The following is a 15,719-nucleotide window of genomic DNA, read 5'->3' as shown; positions in this document are numbered from 1 at the left end:
GCCGACATGCTGGGAAACAAACAGGGTGAGTTTATTTCCAGGAGAAGTTTTTCAGTTCAGCTATAACCGGACTGCTTCTACCCAATTAAAGCAGTCAGTCCTCGGGTTGAGGCTGCATCTAATGACTTGAATAATAATGTCAAGAGATGCATACTTAGTGCTCCTACCCTAAGGGTAAATGACAGTTGGTCCTTGTAGGAAATTGAAGGAGAACATTTCTTTGGCGGTTGCACTGTAAAATAAATCACATGTTGCGTTATCCAGTTCCACGTTTGTTAAGCCAAAGGGCAGAACATATCAGGGAAATGAATTACTTTTAATATCAAAAATATAATTGTGACCTTAAATCACTTTTCTCTGTAGTTAAGCACCCATTCTTGCCTATGATTCGCAGATAACAAGGAGAGGAAGAAACCATTTCAGCAAGCTCGTTGCCCTACCAGCTTCTAATTCTTCGGGTCCATCGTAAGATTTGTCAATGGCTGCTCGGAAGCTCTCGTTGCAGCCTCGGCCACGGACCACGTGCGGCCGGGGCCGGTGGAAGGGAAGTTCGTTCTTCCTGACCTCGGCAACTGCAGTCTGCAGGCTCTCCAAGGAGCTGGACTTTTTCAAACCCAGAGTTGGACCGAAATCTTTGCTTGGAGAGTCTGGAAGAAAAAAGGGCAAAAGGTCACCCTTCCCCTAAGGAGGCAGTGTGGTGGAGTGGGAAGGCTTGTTGTTGTTCTATCTCAAAAAGGGAGGAGGGGGGTTAAGCGGGTGGGATTTGGTGTTAAACCCCAGCGTTGCCCCTTTTTGTGACTTCGAGCAAGTACTTTGACTTCTCTGAGCCTTAGTTTCCTTTTCTATAAAGTTGTGGGAAGATTTAAAATGATATGTCATATATAGAAATAAATATGCATGCGTATATATATATATATATATATATATATATATATATATATGCACATGTGCACGCACATATACATGACTTTGAAAGGCTATAGCAGCCTGTAGAGATTATATGTATGAGCGTGTGTATATGCACACACACACAGTTGCACACACACACAGAGCACCTAACAGTGTTTCTCTCACAGTTCTCATTCCAAGCACTCCCCTACATTGTAGCTTTTATTATTTCCAACATTGTTTTTATAATTATTAAGTAATGTATTATGCACAGAAATCAAAGAGCATTGAAGTGATTGTAATTTTTATGGTTAAACACTTTACCATACTCTAGCACTCTTACTGTAGGGTGAATGCAATTTTTTTAGTTGACGAAGCAAAGCAAGAAAGAAAACAACTTTTCTGTGTCAGTGCTTAACTGTTCCAAATGTATTTCTATTTGGGTATCTAGGAAAGAGGTAGTTTTCTTTATATGATATAATATTCCAAAAAAAAAAAAACTAGGTGAAGTTTAATAATGTGTGTTCTGATATGTAATTTTTTCATTTGCACTCTTTGTCTTGCCCTGTTACCTGCCCCTTTTCACGCATGCCTTGACCCCCATTCCCACCCACAGCCAGGCCCCTAGTTGTCTGTAACAAGATTAGGCTATATAAATACCAGCAGCACAAGGATTATTTTAAAGATGGAGGGAATTCTAGCAGGGCTCTTTTCCACCAGGGCCAAAGCTCATGATCCTCTCCAGTTACAAAGATTACTGTCATGAAGGGGTTATACGTGCATTTCTGGAAATAAACTACTTTGCAGTTTTTTAGTAGATACAGATTGAGTACATATTAAGGATCGTGCACATACAGTACCTACTTCAATGCCTAGCATGTAGTAAGGCTCAGTAAACAGTCCTATCTTTTCTTACTATGATCAGTATTTTTGCTTCTACTAATGCTGCCATGATGAACATTATCACTAGGTAATACAAGGAATACAAAAGAAGTACAACAAAGGCATAACGCCTATATAGACATGCATAAAGTTAAAAAAATAAAACAAACCCTCCCATATATTGTGAATATGTTAAAAATAGTCAAAATAATGACAATAATGCTAATAAATAATAATGCAGAGAGTGCTTAGCCCTGTTCTAAGTGCTTTACCTAACTTACCATAATCCTTACAGTTGTGCTACTGCCAAAATTGTTCCCATTTTACACATGAGGAAACTGAGGCAATGAGCAGATATATACCTAGTCTAAAGACACACACTTAATAAGCTTCAGAGCTGGGAACTGTCCTCAGGCAGCCTAATTCTGCGTTTTCTGCTCTGTACTGTCTAAAGTTGTACTTGGCCTCCACCCTCTACTTGACTATGGTCAAGCTACTTAAAATGGCCTCTAGTTTCCTCATCTCTAAAATAAGACTCTGAGCCTAATCAAGCGGACAAAATGCAAAAACTGGATGTTGTTTTACAATTTCATCATTAACTTAACAGGAGGCAATTTTGCACTTCGAACAATATACATGATGACAATAAACATTACATTTTATAGGCAACAGTGCATCATTAATAAATGCAACAGAGATGGGACTAAGCAAAAAAAAAAAATTATAAGAAATTTCAGGGACAAATTTCAGGTGCTACTTGCAAATCATAAATAGTAAGAATACATCACTACTAAATCCAGAAAGAGGCATATTTCTTATAGTCCCAGGAAGGAAGGTAAGTGGAAGAAACAGAAATTGAGTAAGATCATTTCTGACAAGAAAACAAAAAGCAACATAGAGGCTTGGGGTATTAAAGCAACAGTAAAAGCTTTGGAGTTTACAGAAAATATTTTACACCATCACTCCCTAGGGAGGATCTGACATGAAGTTTGGTGAAAACATGAAGATGAAAACTATCTGAGAAAGCCTAGTTCCTCTGTCAACAATAGTAACCATCTTTTATTTATTAATTGCCATTCAGGAGATTATATTAGAGCCCAAACTGTAAGTATTCACGTCAACCTTTAGCAATAAATTCTGGGGAACATGAAAGTGAATAAATCATCCAAGACATAAGGCATGTTATCTAAAAGGAGCTCATCTAAAGCTCAGCAAGAAGTCATATTTGAGAAGGAACAAATACACTGTTACTCATTCAAAGCAAACTGAACATTAAGGATTCATGGGCTTTGCAGGATTAATAGAGCCAGCAAGTAATTCACTTTACATAAATAGAAGTCACAAATTAGAAGTGTCAACTAATGTTGGCCAAAATTATAACCTAGCTCTACTGGATGCCGTCCACAGTAAAACTAAAAGCAGAAAGGCGACTGAGTCTTGGTTACAAATGTGGACTCAGGGATTTTCAGGCTTGAAAACAACTTTCTTATTTGTTTCTAGGGAGTAAACAGCATATAGTGGTGGAAAAAAACAGACTGATGTTAGAGAGGAGAATCTCAAATCAGGAAAGTCCTTACAAGGACTACAGGTGCACTGAACTGACTGAACTGAATCTCCACATGAAAAGGACCTTGACTAGAGTTCACATTTCCTTTACGTGTCCAAGGCTTCTGAGGGAAGGTCGAGGTTACCGGTTCCGAGGGACTATTATGTCAACTGATGGCATCAGCACTAAATGTCAACAAAACACTTGGAATAAAGCGTTTTACCACACAAAGATCCTAAGTGAGCACAATAAATTGTCACAGTCAGTCCCTCTTCCCTACCCCTATCCTCACCAGTTCCAGCTTAGGTTGCCATTGTGTTGAAAATTCTGTAGCTTTCAGAATGGGAAGATTCACTATTTTTAGCCTAACCATTTATACAAATCATGTTGTTTTCTAGGCTCCCACTACAAGTAGAGGTCTCTTTGAAGGGATAATATAAAGCTCTATCCTACTGAAGTCATCCCCAAGAGTGATGACTTCTCACATTTTCACCTGTAGCTGATGTGATATTGACTGTGGCTGATTTTAACCAATTATCTGAGAGAGCAATCTCTGAATACCACGTGTTATCAGTCACAAGGTGGTGTGTGTCCAAATTTGAGCTTTTACTTGTCCCATTTTGAGTATCTACAGAACTAATCTGAATATGATTTTTCAATAGTTTCCAGGCCAGTTTAGGTTAGTTGCAAATGCCAAGAAATAAATCTTTTCACAAACTTTAGTAGCATGACTTTATTTTTTAAAATTTATGACTTCTATGTTCAGTGACCATGTTCTCTAAGATCCAGATAAACTTATCTTCCTGTCAGAAACATGAAGTTGACATTCACAAATTTCTTGAAACAAATGATACAACGTTTATCAAAGGTACTAAAAGAGGGATCTTGCATGATAAAAGTTATCCTCAAAGTGGTATAATGAAAATATTCTTAACGTTCCATGTGCCAAATTTTTCCTTAAAATAAAAGTCTCATAAAGAAACATCACAGAAATAATTGTTTTAAAAGATGCTACAGCATTTTTGAAGATTCACCTGTTCCCAAGTGAAGGATTGGCTTGACTTGGTCCTGGAAGCCTTCCCCATACAGAGTCGAGGGAAATTTCAGGGCCATGTTTTCTGGCTCCACCAACCCTCAGACACATCCACTGCTCCCCACCATCCAGAAAAATACAGTGTTATGAAGAAACTGAACACTCAAGTCTAAAGGCTTAAAGGATTCTGCCACCATTTCTCCCATGTGCATGAAACAAGTGGGGAGAAGGGCAGTACAAAGCTACTGTCAAGGTGGAGAGGGACCTCAATAAAACAGAGTCAAAACACTGAGAAACCACTGCCCCAGCCTTTCTAGGTAGAAAGTCCCATTTCAACATACTATAAAACAAAAAGTCCTTCCCGGAGGATTGTTTGGATGTGGACCTCAGTTTTTCTGACCCAGTCTTTGGTTCCTGCCTCTGCCCTATAGCTGAGAACTGCTGTTGGTTCCCTGCAAGGCAGGTGATTAGAATAATAGAGAATAAAACGGTCTAGAGAGTAGTGATTAATAGTGAATGGTGAAGTGGAGAGACTGTGGGACATCTAACACCCTCCCACTCTGCCACTTATTTCTTGAGTTATTAACTTTCCTGTGCCTCCGTTTCCTAATCTGTAAAATTTGGATAAGACGAGGATGGAAGAGTGTTTGGCACATAGTAGGGACTCATAAAGCATTAGTGATGATTATTGTCACTGGTGCTTTTGTATCAACTCTAAACATTTGAGTGAGTGAAGGTCTAGCACAATTTATTTGGTTCAATCTGCCACTGCATTTTAAAATACAACTATTCCTTCTGCAAGAAGCTGAAAAGGGCTCTATAAATAAATACCATCCTTCTTTTTTTATTCAAAAGTTAAACTGATTTTTTTTCCCCAAACAACTCCCTACAGCTTTTTCTTCTGAAATAAGATATATTTATCCATCTGTTCATCACATATAGAGGCTATTCTTGGGAAGATTAATAGTGGAGTCTTGGATGCCCTTCCCCTTAGGTTATAATCATTTAATTAGTCTGAGATTTCATTGGCAATGTTTGAACTTCCCATTCTAGCTCTAAAATCTTGCAATAAAAGAATGCCTTAATCCAGAAGACCAGTAATTGGATCTTCCATTATTGATGAGATTGCTTCCAATACATTCTTATTAAAACATAAAGAATTATTTGGGGGAAGGTATTCACTTTCAGATACATGGCAAGGTTTCCTCCAAGCTAGAGCTTTATAATTAACAAATACTCATGATAAATTAACAATAAATAATGTATTAATTTGCAAATTTCAATAACATTGATGGCCCTCAAGGCACTTAGTGAAAATTAATTATGTTAGAGCCCCTCCCCCTAAAATAAAGGAATTGTGCGCAGTAGTAAACTGGGGATCAAAATGATTGCAACGCTATCGGGGGACACAGCATGAAACTTGAGAAGGCCATGAATTCGTCAGGATAGCCTGCTTTCATTAACAATTTGGCCTTGCTGTATTATGAGCAATGAACTTGGGGCAAATACAATAGAAATGCTTTACTTGCTTCATGGGGAGTTGTGATGTGAAATTAATAGCCTTAAAACTCTTTGAATGAAAAATTATTACAACTTCCAACTAGGAAGTCACAACACCACTTTATTCTCCAACACATCTCACTGTCTTTTTATTTCAGATTACACTTACTGAAAATTTTGATTTTTTTTTTTTTGGTAGTTTCCCCTAGAGGCAAAATGTCTTATGTGCTTTAATAGATATCATTGCAAATCCATTAGCCCAAATTTCCCATAATATCCAAATGTATAATTTCTCAAATTATGTTATCTGCTGTGTCCATAATGGGCCTAATTACCTTCTTGCCTATCTCAGTATTCCAAATATTGATCATCATTCCAAGCTTATCACAGTGCCCTGCTTCCTATTCATTTACCATAGGGCATAATGTATCTGGTTTATACATTATCTGCTGTCATTTGGGTCTCAGTTCTTTTACTGGCAATCTCCAAGTTCTCTAGGAGCAGAGTTTTTCTTCCTTTTAAGTCTCGTATATCCCAGGGTCTTTTATCATTTCCTGAAATTCGTGTCAAAATGTTCAATAATGAACTTCTCATTAAGATTCATATATTTGCATAATCTTTCCTACTCTGTCTCCAAACATTGTCTATTTTAAAGTGAAACGATATAGAGAAAATTATGGGAAGATTAGGTGAACAAATGCCTTGATTGTAAGTGTGGGCATGGCCCTCCAAGTGACTTCAAATCTCTGCTAAGTGTTGCTGTACACTTTAATTTTCTTCACTAAAAATTCCCTCTTTTATAAATTGAAAGTCAAAATCTGATGCCATATTTTGGTTTCTTTCCTGGACTCAAATTATATCCCACAAATGTAATGAATAGTGAATTTATTACAGCAAAATATTCTCATGACACTTTTTTGTCTTTTTCTTTCACTCTTTAGTTTGTGGATAAGAAAATGAGCTCTGTGGTTCAATTTAGTAGGGAAACTCTTTTTCAAAATATATTTATAAACATATCTCTGGGTAGGTTCTGTTAAGGCAACTGACGGGCTCAAACCCAATGCCAATAGACTAGTTTGTTATAATCTTTTGTTTTCCCTCTCTCTGCCTTATCAGGATAACTCCACTGGGTTAAAAAACACCACCACCACCATCTCCCCGACCCCGAACTGGCATTCAAGCTAATAATGAATTTAAAAATTACATAAATAACATTGGTTTCTGGAAGGGAAATGTGGCTACTTAAAGGAGAAAAAAAAAACACCTTTTATTATGTAAGTGGGGGGGGAAAAAAAAAAAGACTCACTTGAGAGTCAAATAAACTGACTAAAGAGGCCAGCTTTCCTACCTGTGGAATGGGGTCAATAGGACTGATGAATGCCACCTACCATTTTCTTAATCTTGTTGATCTTTGTATTGTCAGTGCAGAGAAGTACTAAATAAATATTTGTTGTAGGAATAAAGGAAGGTGCAAGGAAAGGATAGTTACAGGATGCAGACGGCCCAGTTCTCCAGTGCTGTGAGGCTGAAGGGAGTTTATGGGAAGAAACACAGCTTACGATTGCTTCACGCCCTCAGAGCCCACACACAGCCTACTGTTCTTCGTTAATATGACCCTTAGGTTTTTTTTGTGTCACTTCCAAGGATTTAATCATTTCTGCCTTACCTATATTTACTCACTCATCTTCTCTATGTTTTGTCTTTTTCTACGACTCATTCCTTTTGCTTAACTTCTCTGTGATATTAGCCTTTTCTGCTATTTTCCCCTCCTTATGTGCACTTTGAATAGTCTTATTTTTACCCACTGCCAAAAACACCTTTATTTGTCTTCCAGCTCTTCCTTGTATGTCTTGGTAACAGGCTTTTCATTCTGAACACAAACTGTTTCAGTGATTTTTTTTTTCCCCTCCTCATTCTTTTTAGCACTTATTCTTTGTATGGCTTGCTTCAACAGCACCTCTTTCTTCTGCTTTTGATTGTCGAGCGGTTTATATATTATACAGCATGGGTTGTATAATGCCATACTCTCAAGATAAAGTATACTAAAAAGGATTCTAATAAGTTTCTTTAAAAACCATTAGCATAACAAAAAGGTCAAACTGATTGATTTCTTGGATGGTATCCACATGAAGACATTTTTACAGGATGTAGTGTAAACTGGGTACCTCTATTTTTTTAGGGCCAAAAATTATTTTTACAATTTTTGCTTTAGTCTTTTCTCCCCTTTTTATAGCTAACTGACTGCACTAAAAAGAAAAAACAAAACAAAACTTCGAATTTTCAATTACTCAGTATTTCCAGAAATGATAGAAAGTAAGGTTTTTCAGTTTTGAATAACAATAATATATAATATGAATATTCAGTAATATGAATAACAATCTCTTAAGAGATATGCTTTAACCTAGGTTTCAATCTACCGTTAGAGTGTCAAGCCAAAATCAAGTCAGCCATCAATGAGTGTTTACTGAGTATTTTTTGTCACTCAGAACTGTGCTCGGTCCTAAGAGGAATAGAAGACAAGTGTAATAGTAACTAACATTTTCCTGTTGCTTTATAATTTATAAAGTTCTTTCCTGTATAAAATGAGGCTACACCTTACACAATTGATCTTACCCAAGTTCAACTGTGTTTTCATGTCCAGAGAGAGCTACAAAGAAAGAGAGGAGGGAGGAAGGGCAGGATAAAATAAGTAATAAGAGCAATTTTAGTCACCATTACTCTCAATGAGAGTGTGCCCCAGCGTAAGTGTGTGTCTAGGAGAGACTGAGAATCAAAGAAATGAACCATTCCGGTGAGTCTCTGATTTTTTTTTTTTTTAACCCTGGGTAAACACTTTATTTTTTTAATCGAGATATAATTGACATGTAACATTGTGTAAGTTTAATGTGAGCAATGTATTTGATACATATATATCTGATTTTGATACGTATATATTTATATTTTGATTTGATACATGTATATATTGCACAATGATTGCCACAGTAAGGTTAGTTATTGCCTTCATCTCCTCACATGGTTACCTTTTTGTGTGTGTGCGATGAGAACATTTAGGATCTACTCTTTTAGCAACTTTCAAGTATATAGTGCGGTACTGTTAACTACAGTTACCATGCTGTACGTTAGATCCCCATCATTTATAACTGTAAGTTTATAGCCTTTGAGCAACATCTCTTCTCATTTTCCCCATCACTCAGCTCCTGGCAACCACCATTCTGTTCTCTGTGTCTATGAGTTTGGCTTTTTTAGATTCAAATATGAGATCATACAGATCTTGAGAACCATTCTTGAGAGGCAGTGCCTTACTACTATGTCTTATGTAAATTTCAGAAGAACCACTCAACTCAATACCCTTCCAATTCCTCTCTTAAATCCCCTGAGTTGGCAGACAAGAAAAGGTTGGCCACTGACTTGGCCAAGATGCTACGTCTGGACAATTCTTGAGCTAAAGCTCCTGCCAAATTCTTTGATGCCTCAGACATAAAAGACAAGGCACCTACTTCCCTCCAAGATGTTATAATCTGAGTGCAGAGCAAAGATGAACACATATGCAGTGATAACACCAGAGAATATAGATCAGTCCCTAATGTTTGTGAAGTACCCATCTAAGGGCAATATATCCCCAAATTTTAGAAAATAAAAATGTTTGACTCCTAGCTTTCTCTGGAATTATATTTCCAATGGGGAACATGTTATTTCTTCATTCCACCAGTTAACTGACTCTTCAGCATCCACTAAAAATTTAACCTTTAAAGCAATACCTAATGCAAGCACAGGTTCTGGCATCAGATTGCTTGGATTCGTGTTCTAGCCCCACCTCTGCACTAACTGTGTGAAGCTGGATGAGGCTTGTACCTCTCTGTGCCTCCCTTTCCTTATCTGTAAAAGAGGGATAATGATAGCACATCCCTCACAGGGTAGTTAGAGGATTATCTGATACAGAGCTTGAACGTGATGCCTGGCACACAGTAAATATTCAGTAAACATTAGTTTGTACCATATGTCTTCTTGCATGAGCAATGTTTACACTCATTAGGAGGATTATCTCCAGCCAACAGAATGCCAGGAGAATTTCTGTTTCCACATCCATACATTGTGGGCCTGAGTCATCATTAGCTTTGAATTTTCACTCTTTATTCATAACTTCTACTTTTTTGTTTTGTATTGTTTAACAGTCTTCATCACGTTTCAAATAATCTTCTATACATTTCACTTTTTTCAATAGCCCAAATAAGTTTATTTCTTACAGAGGCATTTTCCAAAGAGAAACCAAGTGTTAAAACCACATGATGAAAATAACCATGTCTGGGACAGCAAGTAAAGAGCTGGTTAGTTTCTTTCACCAGCCAAGTGACTCCTCTCCCTCAGACCCATGACACCATCAACAAAATGACAAACCAGACAAGGTCATAAGGCTTTTGGGATCATCAGTCAATAGGCATCTCTGTGAATGATAGAGCTGAGAACACTGACATATGGCAGAGGTCAGGGCTGGAGTAGTTTAGACTTGGGGAAGTCCAGAGAAGAGAAAGCACACTGTGATCCCGGGTCAAAGATAATAAGGCTTCATGAATGAAGCAGGACTTGTCCTTGAAGATGGATCAAATACATGGGAAAGGTAGGAGGTAGACAGTCATGCTACTGCAAGGGAAACGTATGAGGAAAAGTCCTGACATGTCTGCTTGGTAGTGGGTACACAGGATGGAGGACCAGCAAGGGAAAACTGGGGATTGGTGGGAAATAAGTGTGGGGACAGAGGAGGAAGTGAGATATGAAGGGCCTCAAAGTGAAGAAGGCGAGACTCAGAGCAGGGGGCAGTTGGAAGCCTTTGAAAGTTTTTCACCTGAGGAATGGCTTGATAATACTGTTATTTTGAGAAAAGATAATTTGGAAGAAATTTATAGGACAAATTAGAAGAAAGACTGAAATCATATAGCAATGGAGCTCCCTGCTTATAAAATACCTTGCTCTTTACTTTCTTCCTTTTTACAATTGTAACTTCAGGCTTTTGTGAAACAATTTCTTCCAAAACATTTTTAGTGTGGTTACTCATCTGTCCTCACAGTGAACAGACTACCGTCCTCAGATCTTTCTTTGACCAGGTAGGAAAGGCTGAAGAAACATGTTCTAGCCCACTTGGGAGGCAAGAGGTGTTCATGGTTGTGCCTCTGGGAATGGGTAGGAAGGGTCATTGCCTATCACTCCTAAGCTGCCTTCTCGCATGGCTGAGCTGTGACTGGCATGGCCGGGCCCAGTGCTATCTCTCTTTCAGCACACTTCACTGTATTCTGTAATATATAATGATTAACGGGCAGTAAAGCTAATAACATGGGGACACACAAAATAAATGAGGTGGCAAATATGAAAAGGAAGTTCCACTTAATGTTGTTGTGAAATCTGACAACACGCTAGAGTTTCCCTGTAACTCAGCCCGAGGAGCCCTTGTCAGCGGGAAACAAGGTTACAAGAAGGTGGTATTTCCATTAATAACTCCCCCTCGGGGAAGTCTATGATCAATCTTTTTTGGACTGAAATTCTTGCTGGATTGTAGTGAAATGTCAGCAGTACCTGGAAACATTGTTTTCTGCTGACTGAGGGAAGCTCACAGAGAAAGAGGAAGAGCATGGCAACGCTTCAGTTATCCTGATCTGTCCCTTTTTACCTCCCCCTACTATGGACATCCATTCTCTCTCTCTCTTTTTTTTTTTTTTTCTTTTACTACCCAGTATTCACTATTCCACCTGAAAGGGGTATCCCGCTTTTCCTTGGGTTACTACGCCTCCCCTACTTTCACTCAGAAGTGTGCTTCTAACCCAGGCACGACTAGTCATTTCATCCCCTTGGTTGGGTCAGGAGTACGTTGTTGGCTAATTAGAACTAATCCTTACAGAGTGATCAGGAAAAAGTCACTTGTTTGCTACTGGGGTTACTGGGAGGATAAACCTGGAGTTGCTGGTAGCCATCTTGCTTTTCTACAAAGAGAGGAACTGAAACTGTGAGAGCATAGTTGACACAGACCCTAGATCCACTCTCTGAACTTTACAGCTGCTTGAGCAACAAATTATCTTCTTTGCAACAGCCAGATTGAAATTCGTTTCTTTCGATTGTAACCTAAGGAGTCTTGACTTAATGCCCTATTCTCCAATCTCTCCTTCATATAACTACCCACCAGTTATTCCAACTCAGGTCAGACAGACACTTGAGGAGCAGGGAAGATGGTTCCTTGGCTATAATGCTGGTGAAGGGATCATAAGTACAGAACTGATAACAGCAGTGAGAAGTATGTCTGAGGCCAGTCTAAAGGTGAGCATTTTCTAGTCTATTACAGGGTGGATTTTATGAGAGACAAATTCCCCAATGATGAGAAGAGTTGTATTAAATTCATTTGCTCAGCTTAGCCCCGACTCCTCCGTGAAGAGGGGACCATTCTCTAGATGGTTACTAATAATTATAGACCTGCTACTAATTGTTATACACTTTAGAAAAATAGAAACGCTTCCAAAAGGGGAACACAATCAGTTCTTGTTATGGTTGACCAAGGGTTCAAACAACCTATCTGCAATTGTGCTAATTAAGTATGTTGTTCTGGATTTTGAAGAGATAAGAGTAAACCTGGTATCACTTTTAAGTGCCTGTTCTTCCCACTGTGTTCCCATGGCCACTCAGCAGAGACCTCACACTTGGGAAGAGACAGAGCTGCCTCACAGGAAGGAGGTGTCTGTTTCTGGAGGGGTGTTTGCGTTGTACGGGTATGTTTCTCTCAAGCTTCTCTTGCATAGAATTTCTAAACAAACAGTGAATTAGGAACTTCTCTGTAAACTGAGTAAGGAAACGATGGACTAAAAGCAAGTGGTCTTGGGTGGTTAACAATAAAGATTTCGATGTAAGAGGCATCTTGGGTGTGGACTTGGAATTGGAAGACTTGGGGTCTAGGCAAACTGTTTAACCTCTCTGGGCTTCAGTTTCCTCATCAGTAAAAGAGGAATAATGAAAAGGTTATATTGAGGATGATTATGATGATGATGGTAAAAACACCAGCAGCCACCTATACCAGGCATGTTCTGAGTACTTTTATATAGATATTAACCCAATTACATGTAGTACACACTATTGTTATCTCCATTTTATAGCTGAGGAAATTAAAGCAGAGGGAGGTTAAGTAACTTGTCTAAATGAACAGTGATACCAATTTCATGGGTTTTTGTTGGGATAAGATGCAATTACGCATGTACAAGAAAGTAGCAAAGCTGCAACATGCCATATATACATGTCATATTTGCTCTTAATAAGAAAAGGAGGGATGTTTCCCTCTACATCTGTCATAGGCACTGGACTGAATTGATCAAATGAAGACACAGCAGGGTATCTCTTTGTGAACACCTGCTCTTAAGGCACAAGCAATCTATAGGAAGAGTCAAAGTGCAGAATTCAAAAGCACCCCTACACAAGGTGGGGTAAAGCAAGACATGGAGTGAGTGGTGGGAATCAGGGGAGAAAAAGAAGGACTCTGGCCTGACATGGACCCCTGAAAACTGGGCAGCCTCAGACAGACTGAGAGGTGGTCCAGGGGACAGGGAGGGAGAAAGATGAGAACAGAGGCCTGTGGAGGGCGGCAAGCCCACTCATCTGTGTACTGCAGAGTAGCCACGTGGGGCTGCGGGTGCACAGAGGTGAGGCCAGACAGAGAGAGCACAAAGAGAGGGAAGCAGCCAGGTGGCCAGAGGTACGACTCACCCTACTGGCAATTGGAGGTCTCTGAAGTCTGAGACCCTGTGTCCCAACACAGTCGCCCGAATACACTTGTTTATTGCTGTGGACAATAAACAAGGAGGGGGTTTTGACCTGCGCTATGCACTAGGTGGGACTCATTTTCCCTGTGTGTGTATGGCCTAAGGACCCAAAGCTGGGATGGATGTTTTGTTTTGGCTCAACAGCACTAACAAATAGCTAAGCTTTATTTAGCACTTACTGTGTGTGACGCACTCTGTGTCAAACGCTCGCAATCTGAACCGCCCCAGGAAGGGGGTATGGTCGTTCTTCGCCTTTAACAGAAGTCATCCTTCCAGACCAGAAGCCCCAGTTCTGTTTCAAACATGACAGAGCTCTTTTCCCACTTTTAATAATTAATTTAATAAAAGCAAAAAAAATATGGGTTTTCTAAAGAGTGTTTATGTCAAAAAAGAAAGCATTACTTGGTTCACTGCTAATATGGGAACAACAACAACAAAAGAGCTACTTTTGTTCTTATTTTTAAATCAATTTTTGAGCAAAGTGTCATATTTTTATATTCCCTGCCTAGTTTTGGATAAGAATTTAGGAAGGAGCTTGTGATGCATCATTAAATAGTTTTTCTCATCATCTTATGACTGAGTTATTGGCACTAGATATAGCCATGGGGGGAAAAAATAAGTGTTTATAATGATTTAAAAGACCAATTATAAGCCTTTGCCTTATTCCTTACTCAGCATCCTGCACGGTATGTAAAAATGGCAGTGAAAAAAAATACATTAGAAATTTTAGCTGAGCAAAATGTCAGTTTTCAGTTACACTTAAAGAATAAAAAAAACATTAGGATACCATTAACAGTTTTAGAGTAATGGAGGCAAAGCAGGATTGTTTTCTGTTATTATTATTACCGCCATTAGTGGGTCAGAGCCTTCGAAGGGAGAAAAGCTGGGGACAACCCAGACACTTTCAATACAGCATTAACTCTTTCAGGTCAAAAGGGGCCCATTTAGTGGACTGTAGCAGTCATTTAATAAATGATACCCTCGTGGCCTTGAAGAATTTATCTCCTGTCCAAAGAGTCTCGCTTACACATTCCTATTTTCTCTACTCCATCTCACTAAATATTCCAGTAAGAGAAAAGGTTAATTTACAGATAATTATTTAGGGAGGGAGGGAATGTTTTTTTAAGGCAGAAAAACAAAAACAACCCGTCACAAAGCATCAGCCACTGTGTGCAAATCTGGAAAAGGATAATGAGCCTCTTGAAGTAACAGAATTAAGATGAAAAATTAGAGGTGTGAGATGGAATGATTTTCTTTCAAGGGAAGTACCTGCTGAAATAATTTTTTTCCCGGTGTTTGCTTTGTGCACTTTATATGTGACTAAGTACAGCTAATCCTGTCTCTTTTCAAAAGTTAATGTCAGCTACTAGAATAATCTGCTTTCTTGATTTAATTGCATAGTTTAACCTCTGACATAACCTTTTAATTCACACCATGACAGCCAACCCGACAGAAAGTTTTTCTAGAAATCTGAGTAACTTCCCCAAGGTAACAACTGCTTTCCCTCTTGTGGGTGTAGAGGGAAACATTCTGCCCAAGATCATCAAATACGCCCTGACAGTTCTGGCTGCAGAGGTGGTGTGCTTACTGCAGGGAAGAGGGGAATTTATTAGAATACCTGGTATGTTAGAAGTGGGATGCACATCAATGTGAATGTACTTAACACTATGGAACTGCACACTTGAAGATGGTAAATTTATGTTATGTGTAATTTACTACAATTAAAAAAAAAGTCATGCAGGGTTATCAAAAAGGGGCATTGGTCACATGATAGTTTGGGTAAAGAATATGTTCAGGTCCACCTTGATTCAAATAAGGCTGTAGAAAAAGAAAACACTAAACGTTTTGCTGTTGTTTAGTGCACTGAATTAAATCAAATTCAAGGAACTGAATTAATAAGAATGCCTAGCTCCTTAAAATGCTAGGACAGAAGTCTTTGGTCATAGTCATGTAAAGATCCCCACACTCTGAAGGCTTTGGTTTTTATATGAAGACAGAATGATTTGGATACTGTGAGACCTATAGCCAACTGAGTTTCGGCAATGTTTAAAACTAAAAGATGGTAAAATTCTGTTGTTGTTTT

The 15,719-nt window shown here is 38.7% G+C and overlaps 1 protein-coding gene across 3 annotated transcripts in view; it reads right to left on the bottom strand.

Moving 5' to 3' along the window:
• PARD3B (par-3 family cell polarity regulator beta) overlaps window positions 1-15,719 on the bottom strand; it is a 1,037,301-nt gene that overhangs the window by 331,010 nt on the left and 690,572 nt on the right. For all 3 annotated transcript variants that reach the window (XM_082397042.1, XM_082397040.1, XM_082397041.1), the window contains one exon: window positions 441-647. In XM_082397042.1, coding sequence (XP_082253168.1) covers window positions 441-647 — 207 coding nt within the window. The remainder of the gene's footprint in view (window positions 1-440; window positions 648-15,719) is intronic.

The sequence above is a fragment of the Balaenoptera borealis genome (assembly GCF_965194805.1).
Source record: "Balaenoptera borealis genome assembly, chromosome: 6".
NCBI classification, from domain to species: Eukaryota; Metazoa; Chordata; class Mammalia; order Artiodactyla; family Balaenopteridae; genus Balaenoptera; species Balaenoptera borealis.
The sequence above is the reverse complement of the archived record's forward strand: the minus strand, read 5'-3'. Positions and strand labels throughout refer to the sequence as shown.